Genomic DNA, 14,606 nt, shown 5'->3' with positions numbered 1-14,606 from the left:
CGCCATATAACCGTAAATAAAATGTGTTGAGTGCGTCGTTAAATAAAACATTTCTTTCTGTTGTAACTGGGGTGGGACATAGCCCAGTGGTAAAGTGCCCACTTGATATGCGGTCAGTCTGGGATCGATCCCTGTCGGTGAGCCCATTGGAATATTTCTCGTTCCAGCCAGTGCACCACGACTGGTATATCAAAAAGGCTGTGGTATGTGTTATCCTGTCTGCAGGATGGTGCATATAAAAGATCCCTTGCTGCTAATGGAAAACGAGTAGCCCATGAAGTGGTGACAGCAGGTTTCCTCTCTCAATATCTGTGTGGTCCTTAACCATATGTCCGACGCCACATAAGTGTAAATACGATGTGTTGAGTGCGTCGTTAAATAAAACATTTCCTTCCTTCTTCTTTTGTAACTTTATTCTAAACTAAAACTAAACTTAGTGTCAATTTTTTACGGGTTAAAAAAAAGGCCTGTGATGTTAAACAATGTTCTGCTATCACTATATGTTTGACATCAGCAGCCAATGATTAAAGGGACATTCCTGAGTTTGCTGCATTGTAAAATGTTTCCGACTAATAAAATGTTTCTACGATTAAACTTACATATTAAATATATTTTCTTGTTTAGTATATCAGTGTCTGTATATTCAATGTGTTTTGGGTCGTCTTAATATTTGTAAGAAGCCCAAAATATTTTTTAGGAAATATAATGAAAATTAACCTAGTATAAATATTAGAACGATCAGAAACACGTTTAATATACAGCCACTGATATTCTAAACAAGAAAATATATTTAATATGTAAGTTTAATCGTAGAAATATTTTATTAGTCGATAATATCTTAAAACAGTGCAGCAAACTCAGGAATGTCCCTTTAATGTAAAAGAATGTGCTCTAGTGGTGTTGATGAACCAAAACAATTTAACTTGTAATGAAGTTGCAAGAGTGGTAGGATTGAACCTTGTGGGTGGACCCATTCTCTTTGTGAGTTTTTTCCCCATTTCCACTTAGTGCTTCACAGCTGGTATATCAAAAGCTATGATATGTGTTCTTCTGTCTATTAGAAAATGCATATAAAAGATCCCTTGCTGTTAATGGGGGAAAAAAAATATATTTCTGTTAAAGTGACAGACACTAGTTTTTAAACACTATGGCTTATTTTTCACTATTAGTCATTTTTTGGTAACTGAAATTGGACATTACTTACATTTTATTGTTTAAATTATCTATTTCCGTACAAACGAAGTGTCTGTGGTCAGCCTAGTGTTTATAATACAGCGAAATGCATTTTTCTTAATTATAAAAACGCACATACATGTATCTCTGAGAAGTAATGGTTATGGAGACGAGCTCTAGAGTATTTTAAGGATATTTCCCTCTTTCAACATCACAGACTCTTGTTTCACTTTGTTGTAACTTTATCCAAAATGTCTTACAGAATTGTAGAGTAACCAAACTTGGTGTCTATTTTTATACAGGTTCAAACAAGAGTGCGCCTTTAATATTGTAGTGTGTTAGAATTAACAAATGTTTGACGTCCAATAAATAGACCGGCGTCGTGGTTAGGCCATCGGTCTACAGGCTGGTAGGTACTGGGTTTGGATCCCAGTCGAGGCATGGGATTTTTAATCCAGATACTGACTCCAAAGGCTCAATGGGTAGGTGTAAACCACTTGCACCGACCAGTGATCCATAACTGGTTCAACAAAGGCCATAGTTTGTGCTGTGCTGCCTGTGGGAAGCGCAAATAAAAGATCCCTTGCTGCGTATAGGAAAGAGTAGCCCATGTAGTGGCGACAGCGGGTTTCCTCTCAAAATCTGTGTGGTCCTTAACCATATGTCTGACGCCATATAACCGTAAATAAAATGTGTTGAGTGCGTCGTTAAATAAAACATTTCTTTCTTTCTTTTTCCAATAAATAGCCGATGATTAATATAAATCAGTGTGCTCTAATGGTGTCATTAACAATAACAACAACCACCAAAAAAATAAACATGCAAAAAACAAACAACCAAAAAAACAAACATGCAAAAACAAACAACTAAAAAAACAAAAAAAGATACCTTGTGGTGAAATTGCAAGTGTTGTGTGTTTCAGATTCGGATGACGAAAATCAGCCACACAAAGAACAGTTTCAGAGTCCATCTCAGTCTCGGGGTCATTCACGTCAGCCAAGCAGGTCTTTACTCGGCAAGGTGAGAATGTCAAATCAGTGTTTCATCACCTGCCTTTCTAGACTCGGCACCATTCCCCACCATTCCCCAGTGGTTGTGTTGTTTTTTTATCCACAATTTAAAAGTTCCCAATCTGAATGTAAATAATTCCCATTTTTATTATTATATAAAGATATATTTTGTAAACGATACGTAACTCTTGACTCCCCTAAAAACATTGCTTGCCACAATCAATTAATCAATTGTACCTTTGCTAAATGGATGTGTGTATTTCATAATTTATTTATTAGCCTCATGTCACTTTCCTAAACACTTTCCTAAACAGCCATTTATATTTCATAATTTATTCATTAGTCTTGTGTCACTTTCCTAAACCGCCTTTATATTTCATAATTTACAATATATTTACTAGGTGTTAATTAAGCCATCTGCACACATGCTGTATTTTTCTGCGTTTAAAACTTACATAAAAAATAAATACATGGTGATCACTATATAATTTGTACTGTTAGTAATCATAAGTCAGTTTTGGGGGGTTTTTTCAGTTGTAGAGCTATGTTTGAATGTAAATAGTGTTTTCCGTAGCTTGTTTTAGCATTGTGCAGCATCATACCTCAATAGTCTATCGCCATCTTGCCTTAATCAGTGCCATGTTGCCCTGAGATTAAACAAGCCTTTTTCAATAATTAATTCTAAAATTGCCTTCATAAAACGCTCAGAAAAATGTATTTCTAATTAATAAAATTATCCTGTTATATATTTTACCATTCATTTATTAAAGCAAGCACATTAATTACATTTATTTTTTATTTGAATAAATTTTATGTCTTTAATAAAAAATAAAAAAAAGCGCCCTGAAAATAGTGAGAATTCCCTAAAGTGTTTAGTCTACCATGCTTTGCCAAATTTCTAAGAAAGACACTATGTAACAGGTGTAGGCTGAAGCAAATGGTCCGTTTCACAACTAAAACATACAGGTTTATACATATGGTGTTTCTGGTGGTGCAAAAACAAAATAGTAAAAGGGTCCACTTGGTTCATATTCGAAAAAAACAGATCACGCTTTGCCCCTGTGTAAAAGTAGGTTCATTGGGCCAAATTTACGAAGCCTGTTTATCTTAAACGCAGAGTTTTTAAGCACAGTAAATGTATGAAGTTCCACATGTGTAAGTCTAAAACAGGCTTTGTAAATTCGGACCGGCTACGTGGTTAGGCCATCGGTCTACAGGCTGGTAGGTACTGGGTTCGGATCCCAGTCAAGGCATGGGATTTTTAATCCAGATACCGACTCCAAACCCTGAGTGAGTGCTCCGCAAGGCTCAATGGGTAGGTGTAAACCACTTGCACCGACCAGTGATCCATAACTGGTTCAACAAAGGCCATGGTTTATGCTGTGCTGCCTGTGGGAAGCGCAAATAAAAGATCCCTTGCTGCGTATAGGAAAGAGTAGCCCATGTAGTGGCGACAGCGGGTTTCCTCTCAAAATCTGTGTGGTCCTTAACCATATGTCTGACGCCATATAACCGTAAATAAAATGTGTTGAGTGTGTCGTTAAATAAAACAATTCTTTCTTTCTTGTAAATTTGGCCCATTATGTTTTGTAAAATTGGTTCCTGTTTTTGTCGGGGTTTTTTTTTTTTTTTTTTTTATACCAAAACTGAAAATGTGATATGTGTTTAAACTTCAGGAGTGCAATTATGAGTCTCTTGCTCGGGGAGCCTGGGACAAAATGTGGACGATGGTCAACATGCCGGACAGCGAGTGGAAGCACGAGATGGGCTCGGACAACGTGAAGGGCTGGGTCCACACCAAACACTTCCCTCACCAGGGCAAAGTCTTTAGGTTACAGGTCAGTGAACATCTCATTTGGGGGGGGGGGGGGGGGGGGGGGGGGGTGCATACCAGACACTTCCCTCACCAGGGCAAAGTCTTCAGGTTACAGGTCAGTGAACATCTCAATTGGGGGGGTGGGGGTGCAGACCAGACACTTCCTTCACCCGAGAAAAGTCTTCAGGTTACAGTTCAGTGAACATCTGAATGGGGTGGGGGGGGGGGGGGGGGGGGGGTGAGAGAGGGGTGTCCACACCAGACACTTCACTCACCAGGGGAAAGTCTTCAGGATACAGGTCAGTGAACATCTCAATCAGCAGGTTTGGGTTTTGAGTGGATGGATGGATAGATGGATGGATCCATGGTAGGATGGATGTATGGACAAATCCATGGATGAACAGATTCATGGATGGATGGATGGATCCATGGATGGTTGGATGGATGGATTCATGGACTGTTGGGTGTGTGGATCAATGAATAGATTGGTGGGTTTAAGTAGATTGGTGGGTTATATAGATTGGTGGATAATATATATGCATGGATGGATGTGTAGTGAGGGTGGGTAGATACATAGCATTAAATATGTAGCTTGGTGGAACTTGGATGGATGGATGGATGGACAAAAATAGTGGATAATTGATGATAATGATGTCATTTACATGTATGCTTGTATTTTACTAATCTATCACAGTTGTGTAAATGGCCCATATATAACCCCAGAAGTAACTGTGTTTTCAGGGCCTGGTGGATATGAATGTGAATGAACTGTTTGAAGAAGTCACTCACCGAGTGTCCGATTCACCGCAGTGGAACCCAACAGTCATGGAGTGCAGGGTGAGTTGTCTCCCATGGATTGAAAAGCAAGTGTCACCACCAGCTCTAGAGAACTTTTTTATTTTATTTTTTTTTTTTTTTTTTTCTTCTGTTGTTTGAGAACCTGAAAATGTTTATGCAGTGAACTGTAATTAAATAAGTTGAAGTTTAATGAAAAACAAAACATTAGTGTTTAAGGAAAGTCTGGAAATTAATAAAAGAAATTACATTCACTACAACATAAATAATAGATCGGAAATATCGTACATGTTAAATATTTCTTTTATTTTCAGACACTACAACATGTAGATGACAGTATAGAAATAATGTACATGTCAAATATGTATTTTATTTACAGACTACAACACATAGATGACAGTACATATATATTGTACATGTTAAATATTTTATTTTTAATTTTCAGTAAAAATGATGTTTTTAATTGGCGTATATCGCGTTTTGATAAAAAAAAACTAAACAGGATTTACCCAATACAATTTCATAAGGATTTGCAGCAAATCAACGGGCCTACGATTAGCCCTTACTGACATACAATAATGGCTTTAACTAAAAACTAGAAAGAAAATGGTTTATATCACGTTTTGCGCCTGAACTCTTCATATATATTGTACATTTTATTTACAGACACTACATAACAACATATAGATGACAATATGGATATATTGTACGTTGTACATGTTAAATATTTTATTTACAGACACTACAGCATATAGATGATAATACGGATATATTGTACATGTTAAATATTTTATTTACAGACACAGCATATAGATAACAGTATGGAAATATACATGTAAAATGTTTCTTTTATTTACAGACTACAACACATAGATGACAGTACATATAATATTATATTGTACATGTTGAATATGTTATTTACAGACACTACAACACATAGATGACAGTACAGATATATTGTGCATATTAAATATTTTATTTACCTATAGATGACAGTACGGAAATATACATGTAAAATATTTCTTTATTTACAGACTACAACACATAGATGACAGTAGATATAATATTATATTGTACATGTTGAATATGTTATTTACAGACACTACAACACATAGATGACAGTACAGATATATTGTGCATATTAAATATTTTATTTACCTATAGATGACAGTACGGAAATATACATGTAAAATATTTCTTTATTTACAGACTACAACACATAGATGACAGTAGATATAATATTATATTGTACATGTTGAATATGTTATTTACAGACACTACAACACATAGATGACAGTACAGATATATTGTGCATATTAAATATTTTATTTACCTATAGATGACAGTACAGAAATATACATGTAAAATAGACTGCATGTTATATATTTCATTTACAGACACTAGAGCATATAGATGACAGTACGGAAGTATCATACACTGTGTCGGCGGAAGCAGGTGGTGGGCTGATCACGAGTCGAGACTTTGTCACGGTTCGCCGGTGGGGCAGTCAGAACGGGATCTACATGTCAGCAGGTCAAGCTGCCACACATCCCGAGATGCCGCCACAGAAAAAACACATCAGGTAGCCATCTTTAATTGTTAAAGAAAAAAATCTATTGAAATGTATTTTTTTTAAACATGTAATAGCAGTGACTTGTGTTGGGGTGTCATTAAACAAACATTCCTTTCCTTTCTTTTATCACACTCTACTAAGTGTCACAATTACCATCTGTAAAACACATCAGGTAGCCATATTTAATTGTTAAAGAAAAAATCGGTCTAAATTTATTTTTGTTAAACACCTAATATCAATTTGCTGGGGTGTCGGTAAACAAACATTCCTTTCCTTTCTTCTCTCACACTCTACTAGTGTCACAATTACCATCTGTAAAACACATCAGGTAGCCATATTTAATTGTTAAAGAAAAAATCGGTCTAAATTTATTTTTGTTAAACACCTAATATCAATTTGCTGGGATGTAGGTAAACAAACATTCCTTTCCTTTCTTCTCTCACACTCTACTAGTGTCACAATTACCATCTGTAAAACACATCAGGTAGCCATATTTAATTGTTAAAGAAAAAATCGGTCTAAATTTATTTTTGTTAAACACCTAATATCAATTTGCTGGGGTGTCGGTAAACAAACATTCCTTTCCTTTCTTCTCTCACACTCTACTAGTGTCACAATTACCATCTGTAAAACACATCAGGTAGCCATATTTAATTGTTAAAGAAAAAATCGGTCTAAATTTATTTTTGTTAAACACCTAATATCAATTTGCTGGGGTGTCTGTAAACAAACATTCCTTTCCTTTCTTCTCTCACACTCTACTATGTGTCACAATTACCATCTGTAAAACACATCAGGTAGCAATATTTAATTGTTAAAGAAAAAATCTGTCTAAATTTATTTTTGTTAAACACCTAATATCAAAAAAAGACAGAAATGTTTTATTTAACGATGCACTCAACACATTTTATTTACGGTTATATGGCGTCAGACATATGGTTAAGGACCACACAGATTTTGAGAGGAAACCCGCTGTCGCCACTACATGGGCTACTCTTTCCGATTAGCAGCAAGGGATCTTTTATTTGCACTTCCCTCAGGCAGAATAGCACAAACCATGGCCTTTGTTGAACCAGTTATGGATCACTGGTCGGTGCAAGTGGTTTACACCTACCCATTGAGCCATGCGGAGCACTCACTCAGGGTTTGGAGTCGGTATCTGGATTAAAAATCCCATGCCTCGACTGGGATCCGAACCCAGTACCTACCAGCCTGTAGACCGATGGCCTAACCACTACGCCACCGAGGCCAGTCACCTAATATCAATTTGCTGGGGTGTCGGTAAACAAACATTCCTTTCCTTTGAGTTTGGATATTTTATTAATAATGGGGCAGGATTTACATCAGTCGGTTGAGTGCTTGCCTGAGGTGCTTGTGTCGCAGGACCGAACCACCTCAGTGGATCTATTCAACTGATTGGGTTTGTGTTTTTTCTCTCATTCCAGCCAGTGCACCACAACTGGTCAACGGCCATGTTATGTGTTTTCCTGTCTGTGGGGAAAGTGCATATAAAAGATCCCTTGCTGCATTAGGAAATTTGTAGCAGGTTTCCTCTAATGACTACGTGTCAATGATTAATTAATTAATGTGCTCTAGTGGTGTCATTAAACAAAACAAACTTTTTATCTTTGATTCAAATATGTTTTAGAGATTTTCACTTGTTTGGATTATTTCAGGGGAGAGAATGGAATTGGTGGCTGGGTATTCAAGCCGGTTCCTGGACAAACGAACAAGTGTTATTTCGAATGGTATCTCAATACTCATCTGAAGGTAAGGCTTTACCGCCATTTTTAACCCTTTTTTTGTTGTTGTAAGTCCCCTACAGGTCCTGCTTAAGGGGAGCTGTCACTCTCTCTCCCATACATGTGAATTTATATGGTATCAATAAGGAAATATCTTAAATGGCTCCTCATAATTTTAAGTTATGGTGAGCAATTAATCACTCCCCACCATTCTTTTCATGGCAAGGTTTTAGTAAGTGCAGTTGACTGGAGCACAGGGACGGGACGTAGCCCAGTGGTAAAGTGCTCGCCTGATGTGTGGTCAGTCTGGGATCGATCCTCGTGGTAGACCCATTGGGCTATTTCTCGTTCCAGCCAGTGCACCACGACTGGTTTATCAAAGGTTGTGGTATGTGCTGCCTATTCTGTCTGGGATGATGCATATAAATGGGAAAATGTAGCATGTTTCCTCTCTAAGGCTATACATGTATGTCAAGATTACCAAATGTTAGACATCCAATAGCCGATGATAAAAAAAATCAATGTGCTCTAGTGGTGTCATTAAACAAAACAAACTTTAGTAAGTGCAGTTGACAGGTGCTAGTGATTTCCCTAGAAATTAGGCAAGGCATGGTAGACCAAACACTTTTGGGGCATTTTCACCATTTTCGGGGCACTTGTTTTTCATTAAAAATACATAAAAATTAATTGAAATAAACATTAATGTAATTTATGTGCTTGCTTTAATAACTGAATGGCAAAAGGTATAAAATGCATACTTTATTAATTAATAATACCTTTTTTCAGGGGTCGAATTTTACGCTATTCCGCAAATAATAAATTTCGAAACGGAATAGTAAAACAATTCTTCCAATAGTCCATTATGAAAGTGAAAATAAAGCACGGAATACTGAAAATCGCCTGCGATTATCCCGCTTACGCTTTTTCTTCAGCTACATTTTTCTGCAGAACAAATCCTTGCGCTACTAAGACCTTTCTCATGCACTTACCGGTATACAATAAACGTCTGTTTGATCTGGACTGGTATATAAACAAGTGTGTGTTACGCAGTGTTGTACAGGGCAACGTAGCACAGTCAGGAAAACTAGTGGTACATTAAAGGGACACGCCCTAGTTACGGCTAGTTGTTAACCATTACGGCGTTGTTTTTCGCTATTAAACCCATTTTTTCACAAATAAAATTGCACTTTACTTACATTTTATTATTTAGAATACACATTTCCATTCACCTGAAGTGCTTTTTGGTAATCCTGGTAATCCTGGTGTTTGTAATACCACAAAATGCATTTTTCGTATTTCATAAAATGCCACGGGCCTCTGAGAAAAAAACGTTGAGCAGACAAGGTCTAATCGATTTTTAGAGGGGATATTCCCATTTCAATGTCACAGACGTTGGTATACCACATGACCGTTATCATTTTGGTTCGGTTTGTTTTCTCATGCACGGTTCGCGCAATCAACATCCGATTTGTTGTCGTTTGCTTGTTGTTCATTTGTGAGATTTTTCTTCACAGTTCGTGAACATTTTCAGTAAGAATAAAGTTCAGACAAGTGAGTATCTCAATGCAAAACGTTGGCTCGTAGAGAAAGGGAGATAACTGCAGCTTCACCATTCATCTCATTGTCCTCATTTAAAACATTTAACAGTATGGTAAATGTGCTTTAATAAAAGAATTCTCACGACTTTCAAAGTGAAATCTGTGAATTTAGTTGATACATCATTTTTCTCTATAAGTAACAGGAGATTTTTCAATACAAAAAGCAGGGTGAGCAAAACATTTCACTAAATTGTTTATTGAACTTCAAAAATTGCAGAAATCGACAGGATGGTTTTTTTTTAAATGTCAATTATTACCTGAAATTAATTCGCCAAATTAAAATAAAATGTGCCAACTGCTTTTGAAATTTGCACTTTGGCAAATTTGGTGTGTGGCAAAATTTGTGACCATCACATCTTTTAATGTAGCTTACTTTTCATGTACAATTCAGTAGAACGAAATTGCTATTATAGGTTTTTTATCATAGTGTATATACCGGGGCATACATATTTGTGATATTTTAACAACAAATAATTTAGCATAATTCTGTGCTTCCGCGAATCCCACTTTTTGGGTCGTAAGTTTAAAATTATAAGATAGAACCTCAAAATATCTCTATTAAATCATGTTTATGATTTTCGCAGAATCCCCCCCAAAAAATTCCCAAATTCAGTGCTTGAATAATATTACTAATAATTATTAAGCCTAACATGGGATGGATGTTGGAACGATCACTGAGGAGTTCAGGAATTAACGTATTGCACAACACACATCACATACAAATGGAAGTGCTTCAATTAATTTCTATATAAACTTGTTTACATACCATGCACTACGTACACATGCACTACGTACACATGCACTACGTACACATGGACTACGTACACATGCACTACGTACACATGCACTACGTACACATGGATTCCTGGCTTTATAATAAGAGTAGCAGTGTGAAGGAGCAGGTTTCTTCTTCAGATTATCCCTCACAGTTGTCCTATATTTTACCGGCCTCGACATAAGACTGGTAGGTACTGGGTTCACAGCCCGGTACCGGCTCCCACCCAGAGCGAGTTTTAACGATTCAATTGGTAGGTGTAAGACCACTACACCCTCTTCTCTCTCACTAACCATTAACAACTAACAACTAACCCACTGTCTTGGAGAGACAGCCCAGATAGCTGAGATGTGTACCCAGGACAGCGTGCTTGAACCGTAATTGGATATAAGCATGGAAATAAGTTGAATGAATGTCCTATGTTGAAACAATGTGCTGTAGGGTACAATTAATTGAGCATGCTTTTCCCTTTCTTCTTTTTTTGTTTGTCCATTGTTCAAACGTATTTGTAATTCTTGTTTTCTGTTTTTGTCCGATAGGGATGGCTGCCTCAAAAACTGATTGATACAACATTATCAAACATTTTAGTCCAATACCTCGAATACCTCAGACGGCATGTGGATGACATCAAACAGAGAAAAGGTGAATCGTAGAGTTGATCACGTGATTGACACCTTCACATGGTCACGTGACTGATCCCCATAAACGGTTACAAGAAAAAGTACATTCAATTTCATTTTAAAGCAACTGAATGACTGATGATCAACATGTATGTTTAATTGTGCTCGTTTATGAAATACAGTGCCAGACAAAATGTACCAGACATGTCGTGGGGGAAAACGTCAAGTGTGGCTTCAATCATGTGACCGATATGCATCCCTTGTCAGGGTTACAACTTGAAAAGTACAATCATCTTCATTTTTTTTAAAAAGACAGAGTAACTGTGTGTATTTTTATGAAACATGGTGACAGACATCTTGCGGAAAAAGGTGTGGCTTGGATCACATGACAGATGCACATACATTGTCATGGTTACAACTTGAAAAGAAAAGTACAATCATCTTCATTTAAAAAAAAAAGACTGAGTAACTGTGAGGGTGTTACTGTATTTTAATGAAACATGGTGACAGACATGTTGCGGGGAAAAGGATGTAGCTTAGATCACGTGACCAAAACCCATATAGTGTCATGGTTACAAGTTACAAGTACAGTCATCTTCATTTTATGAAAAAAAAGACCGAGTGACAGTGATGAAGTGTATTTTTAATTGTGCCTGTTTATAGAACATAATCTCAGACGACATGCAACGGATGTGAACTGGGAGAGGTGAACTAGGTCAAGAATTGTTTATGTCACATGACCAAAGACATGTACATAGTTACATTTTACAAGTACAATCATCTTCATTAAAAAAACCCACAAAAAAACCTGAGTGAAAATGGCAATGTCGATTTTAAAATGTACTTGTTTATAGAACATAGTCCCGAAAACAGTAATATACAACAGGCATGAAACAGAGGAGGTGTTTTTATATATGATATGACTTGATAAAATACTACTGTGTCGTAGCGTGGGCAAGGCCACTGGGGCGGTTGCCCTGGGCACAAACTTCTGGACTGGTGGAAGTGACTCGGGGAGTGCTAACGGTCCTCTGGTTATAGGGGGCGCATTGGGGGGAGTGCTAACGGTCCACTGGTTAGGGGGCCCCGGGCACTGGCAACCCATGCTACGCCACTGAAAATACTCATTCTGTTTCATTTTCATACCATGTCACATGACTGTTTAAAAATACCCATGATGGTTCATAATGTGGTCGATTCTTCTTGCTAGGCATGGAAACATGAAATACGTGGTTGACTGGTGCCACAAGTTTAGCAATGTTGGAGAATGCTCTGCGCCCGATTTCCATTAACGCGATTCTGCGTGCATTTCCACACTCGGAAATGTGCTTTTTCACATCAGCATTTCCGAAAGTGGATTACAATAAAAAAAATTGTGAACTTTTAACCCAAAAGTAAATGCTTCACCTCGCGGAAAAACTTGCGTGCAGAATATTCGCTCATCGACTCCCCACATATGGAATCGCGTATATGAAGGAAGGAAATGTTTTATTTAAGGACACACTCAACACATTTTATTTACGGTTATATGGCGTCTGCACATATATGAAAACGGTACTATGTAAATGCATTGTTTTGGTAAAGGGGGAGGGACATAGTCCAGTGGTAAAGCGCTCGCTCGATGCATGGTCAGTCTGGGATCGATCCCCATCGGTGGGCCCATTGGGCTATTTCTCGTTCCAGCCAGTGCACCACGACTGGCATATCAAAGGCCATGGTATGTACTACCCTGTCTGTGGGATGGTGCTCATAAAAGATCTCTTGCTGCTTATCGAAAAGAGTAGCCCATTAAGTGGCGACAACGGGTTTCCTCTCTCAATATCTGTGTGGTCCTTAACCATATGTCTGACTCCATATAACCGTAAATATAATGTGTTGAGTGCATCGTTAAATAAAACATTTCCTTCTACTTTGATAAAGTCGCATACAAAATTGCGTCGATGGAAAGCAATCAGTAGGGCGCTCCCCTAAGGTGCTTGGATCAAACCCCCTTGGTGGACTTATCTGATTGGGGTTTCTTCCCATTCCAACCAGTGCACCACAACTGGTATATTGAAGGTTGTGGTATATGGTTTCTGGGGGTGAGTGCATATAAAAGATCCTTTGCAAATGGAAAACATGTAGCAGGGTTCCTTGGTGACTATGTGTCACATTGATTAAAATTTCACATCAGTAGTTAGATGATTAATTAATTAGTGTGCTCTAGTGATATTGTTAAACTAACCTAGGAGTACAGGGTTTGAAACTACATGTAAACACATATTAATCTGAAGCCAGGTTAAACACCTGTGAAGGTGACGGAACACATAAGCCAGGTGCAATTATGTTTTAGATTTAAAAAAATTTAATTGAATATTAAACTAACAGTTTATACTTAGGCATGTGGCAATATTTTTAAAATATTAAATAAATTGTAATTTGGCTGGAAAAAATTACACAAGTTTTTATTCTAGCTTGATCTCCTCTCTGTTTCAACATCCCTCCCTCTCTTTCTACGTTCTCTCTTGCTCATTGTTATAAGACTAAGTAGTTTTCACAATAATCATATTAACCCTGACTCCCAACTATATTGACTCAGACTATTATTATGTTAACCTTGGCTATAATTATATTGACCCTAACTTTTACTCACTGTCATTTGACTAATTATATTGACCCTAGCTCTTATTCATTGACTCTATCATGTGACTATAATTATATTGACCCTAGCTCTTATTCATTGACTCTATCATGTGACTATAATTATATTGACCCTAGCTCTTATTCATCGACTCTATCATGTGACTATAATTATATTAACCCTAAGTCTTATTCATTGACTATCATGTGACTATAATTATATTAACCCTAACCCCCTTATTCAGTGGTGTATCTACTGAAAAAAGCACCTATGGCAATCACTGAAATTGCGCCCCTGTCCAGACATCTGACATCCATCGTTTAAATAATGTCTGACTTTAATAGAAACTGCTCAGTGGTGCCCCCCCATCAAGTAGCACCCAGGGTACGTGCCATACCCTAGGTACACCACTGCCCTTACTCATTGACCCTATCCTGTGACTATAATTATATTAACCCTCACCTTTACTTACAGTACCAACTATCCTGTGACTATTAATTATATTGATCCTCACCTTTACTTACCAACTATCCTGTGACTGTTAATTATATTGATCCTCACCTTTACTTACCAACAATCCTGTGACTGTTAATTATATTGATCCTCACCTTTACTTACCAACTATCCTGTGACTGTTAATTATATTGATCCTCACCTTTACTTACCAACAATCCTGTGACTATTAATTATATTGATCCTCACCTTTACTTACCAACAATCCTGTGACTATTAATTATATTGATCCTCACCCCAGCTATAATTATATTGACCCTCACCCTGATTAATTATATTAACCCCAATTATAATTATACTGAAATTTACATTTGCATTTACGTTTATACTTTGATACCAAATATTTTGATGTCTTCTTATTTCATGTTTTG

General features: G+C 37.1%; 1 protein-coding gene across 2 annotated transcripts in view; it reads left to right on the top strand.

Moving 5' to 3' along the window:
- LOC121384964 (steroidogenic acute regulatory protein-like) overlaps nt 1-11,708 on the top strand; it is a 49,039-nt gene extending 37,331 nt beyond the window's left edge. For both annotated transcript variants that reach the window (XM_041515456.1, XM_041515457.1), the window contains 6 exons: nt 2,096-2,193; nt 3,860-4,021; nt 4,741-4,836; nt 6,192-6,376; nt 8,044-8,137; nt 11,022-11,708. In XM_041515456.1, the coding sequence (XP_041371390.1) occupies nt 2,096-2,193; nt 3,860-4,021; nt 4,741-4,836; nt 6,192-6,376; nt 8,044-8,137; nt 11,022-11,135 (749 nt within the window). In that variant the 3' untranslated portion in view covers nt 11,136-11,708. The remainder of the gene's footprint in view (nt 1-2,095; nt 2,194-3,859; nt 4,022-4,740; nt 4,837-6,191; nt 6,377-8,043; nt 8,138-11,021) is intronic.
- Nucleotides 11,709-14,606: the final 2,898 nt, after the last annotated feature.

The sequence above is a fragment of the Gigantopelta aegis genome, chromosome 11 (assembly GCF_016097555.1).
Source record: "Gigantopelta aegis isolate Gae_Host chromosome 11, Gae_host_genome, whole genome shotgun sequence".
Classification (NCBI taxonomy): domain Eukaryota; kingdom Metazoa; phylum Mollusca; class Gastropoda; order Neomphalida; family Peltospiridae; genus Gigantopelta; species Gigantopelta aegis.
This window is presented reverse-complemented; position numbering and strand designations above follow the sequence as displayed.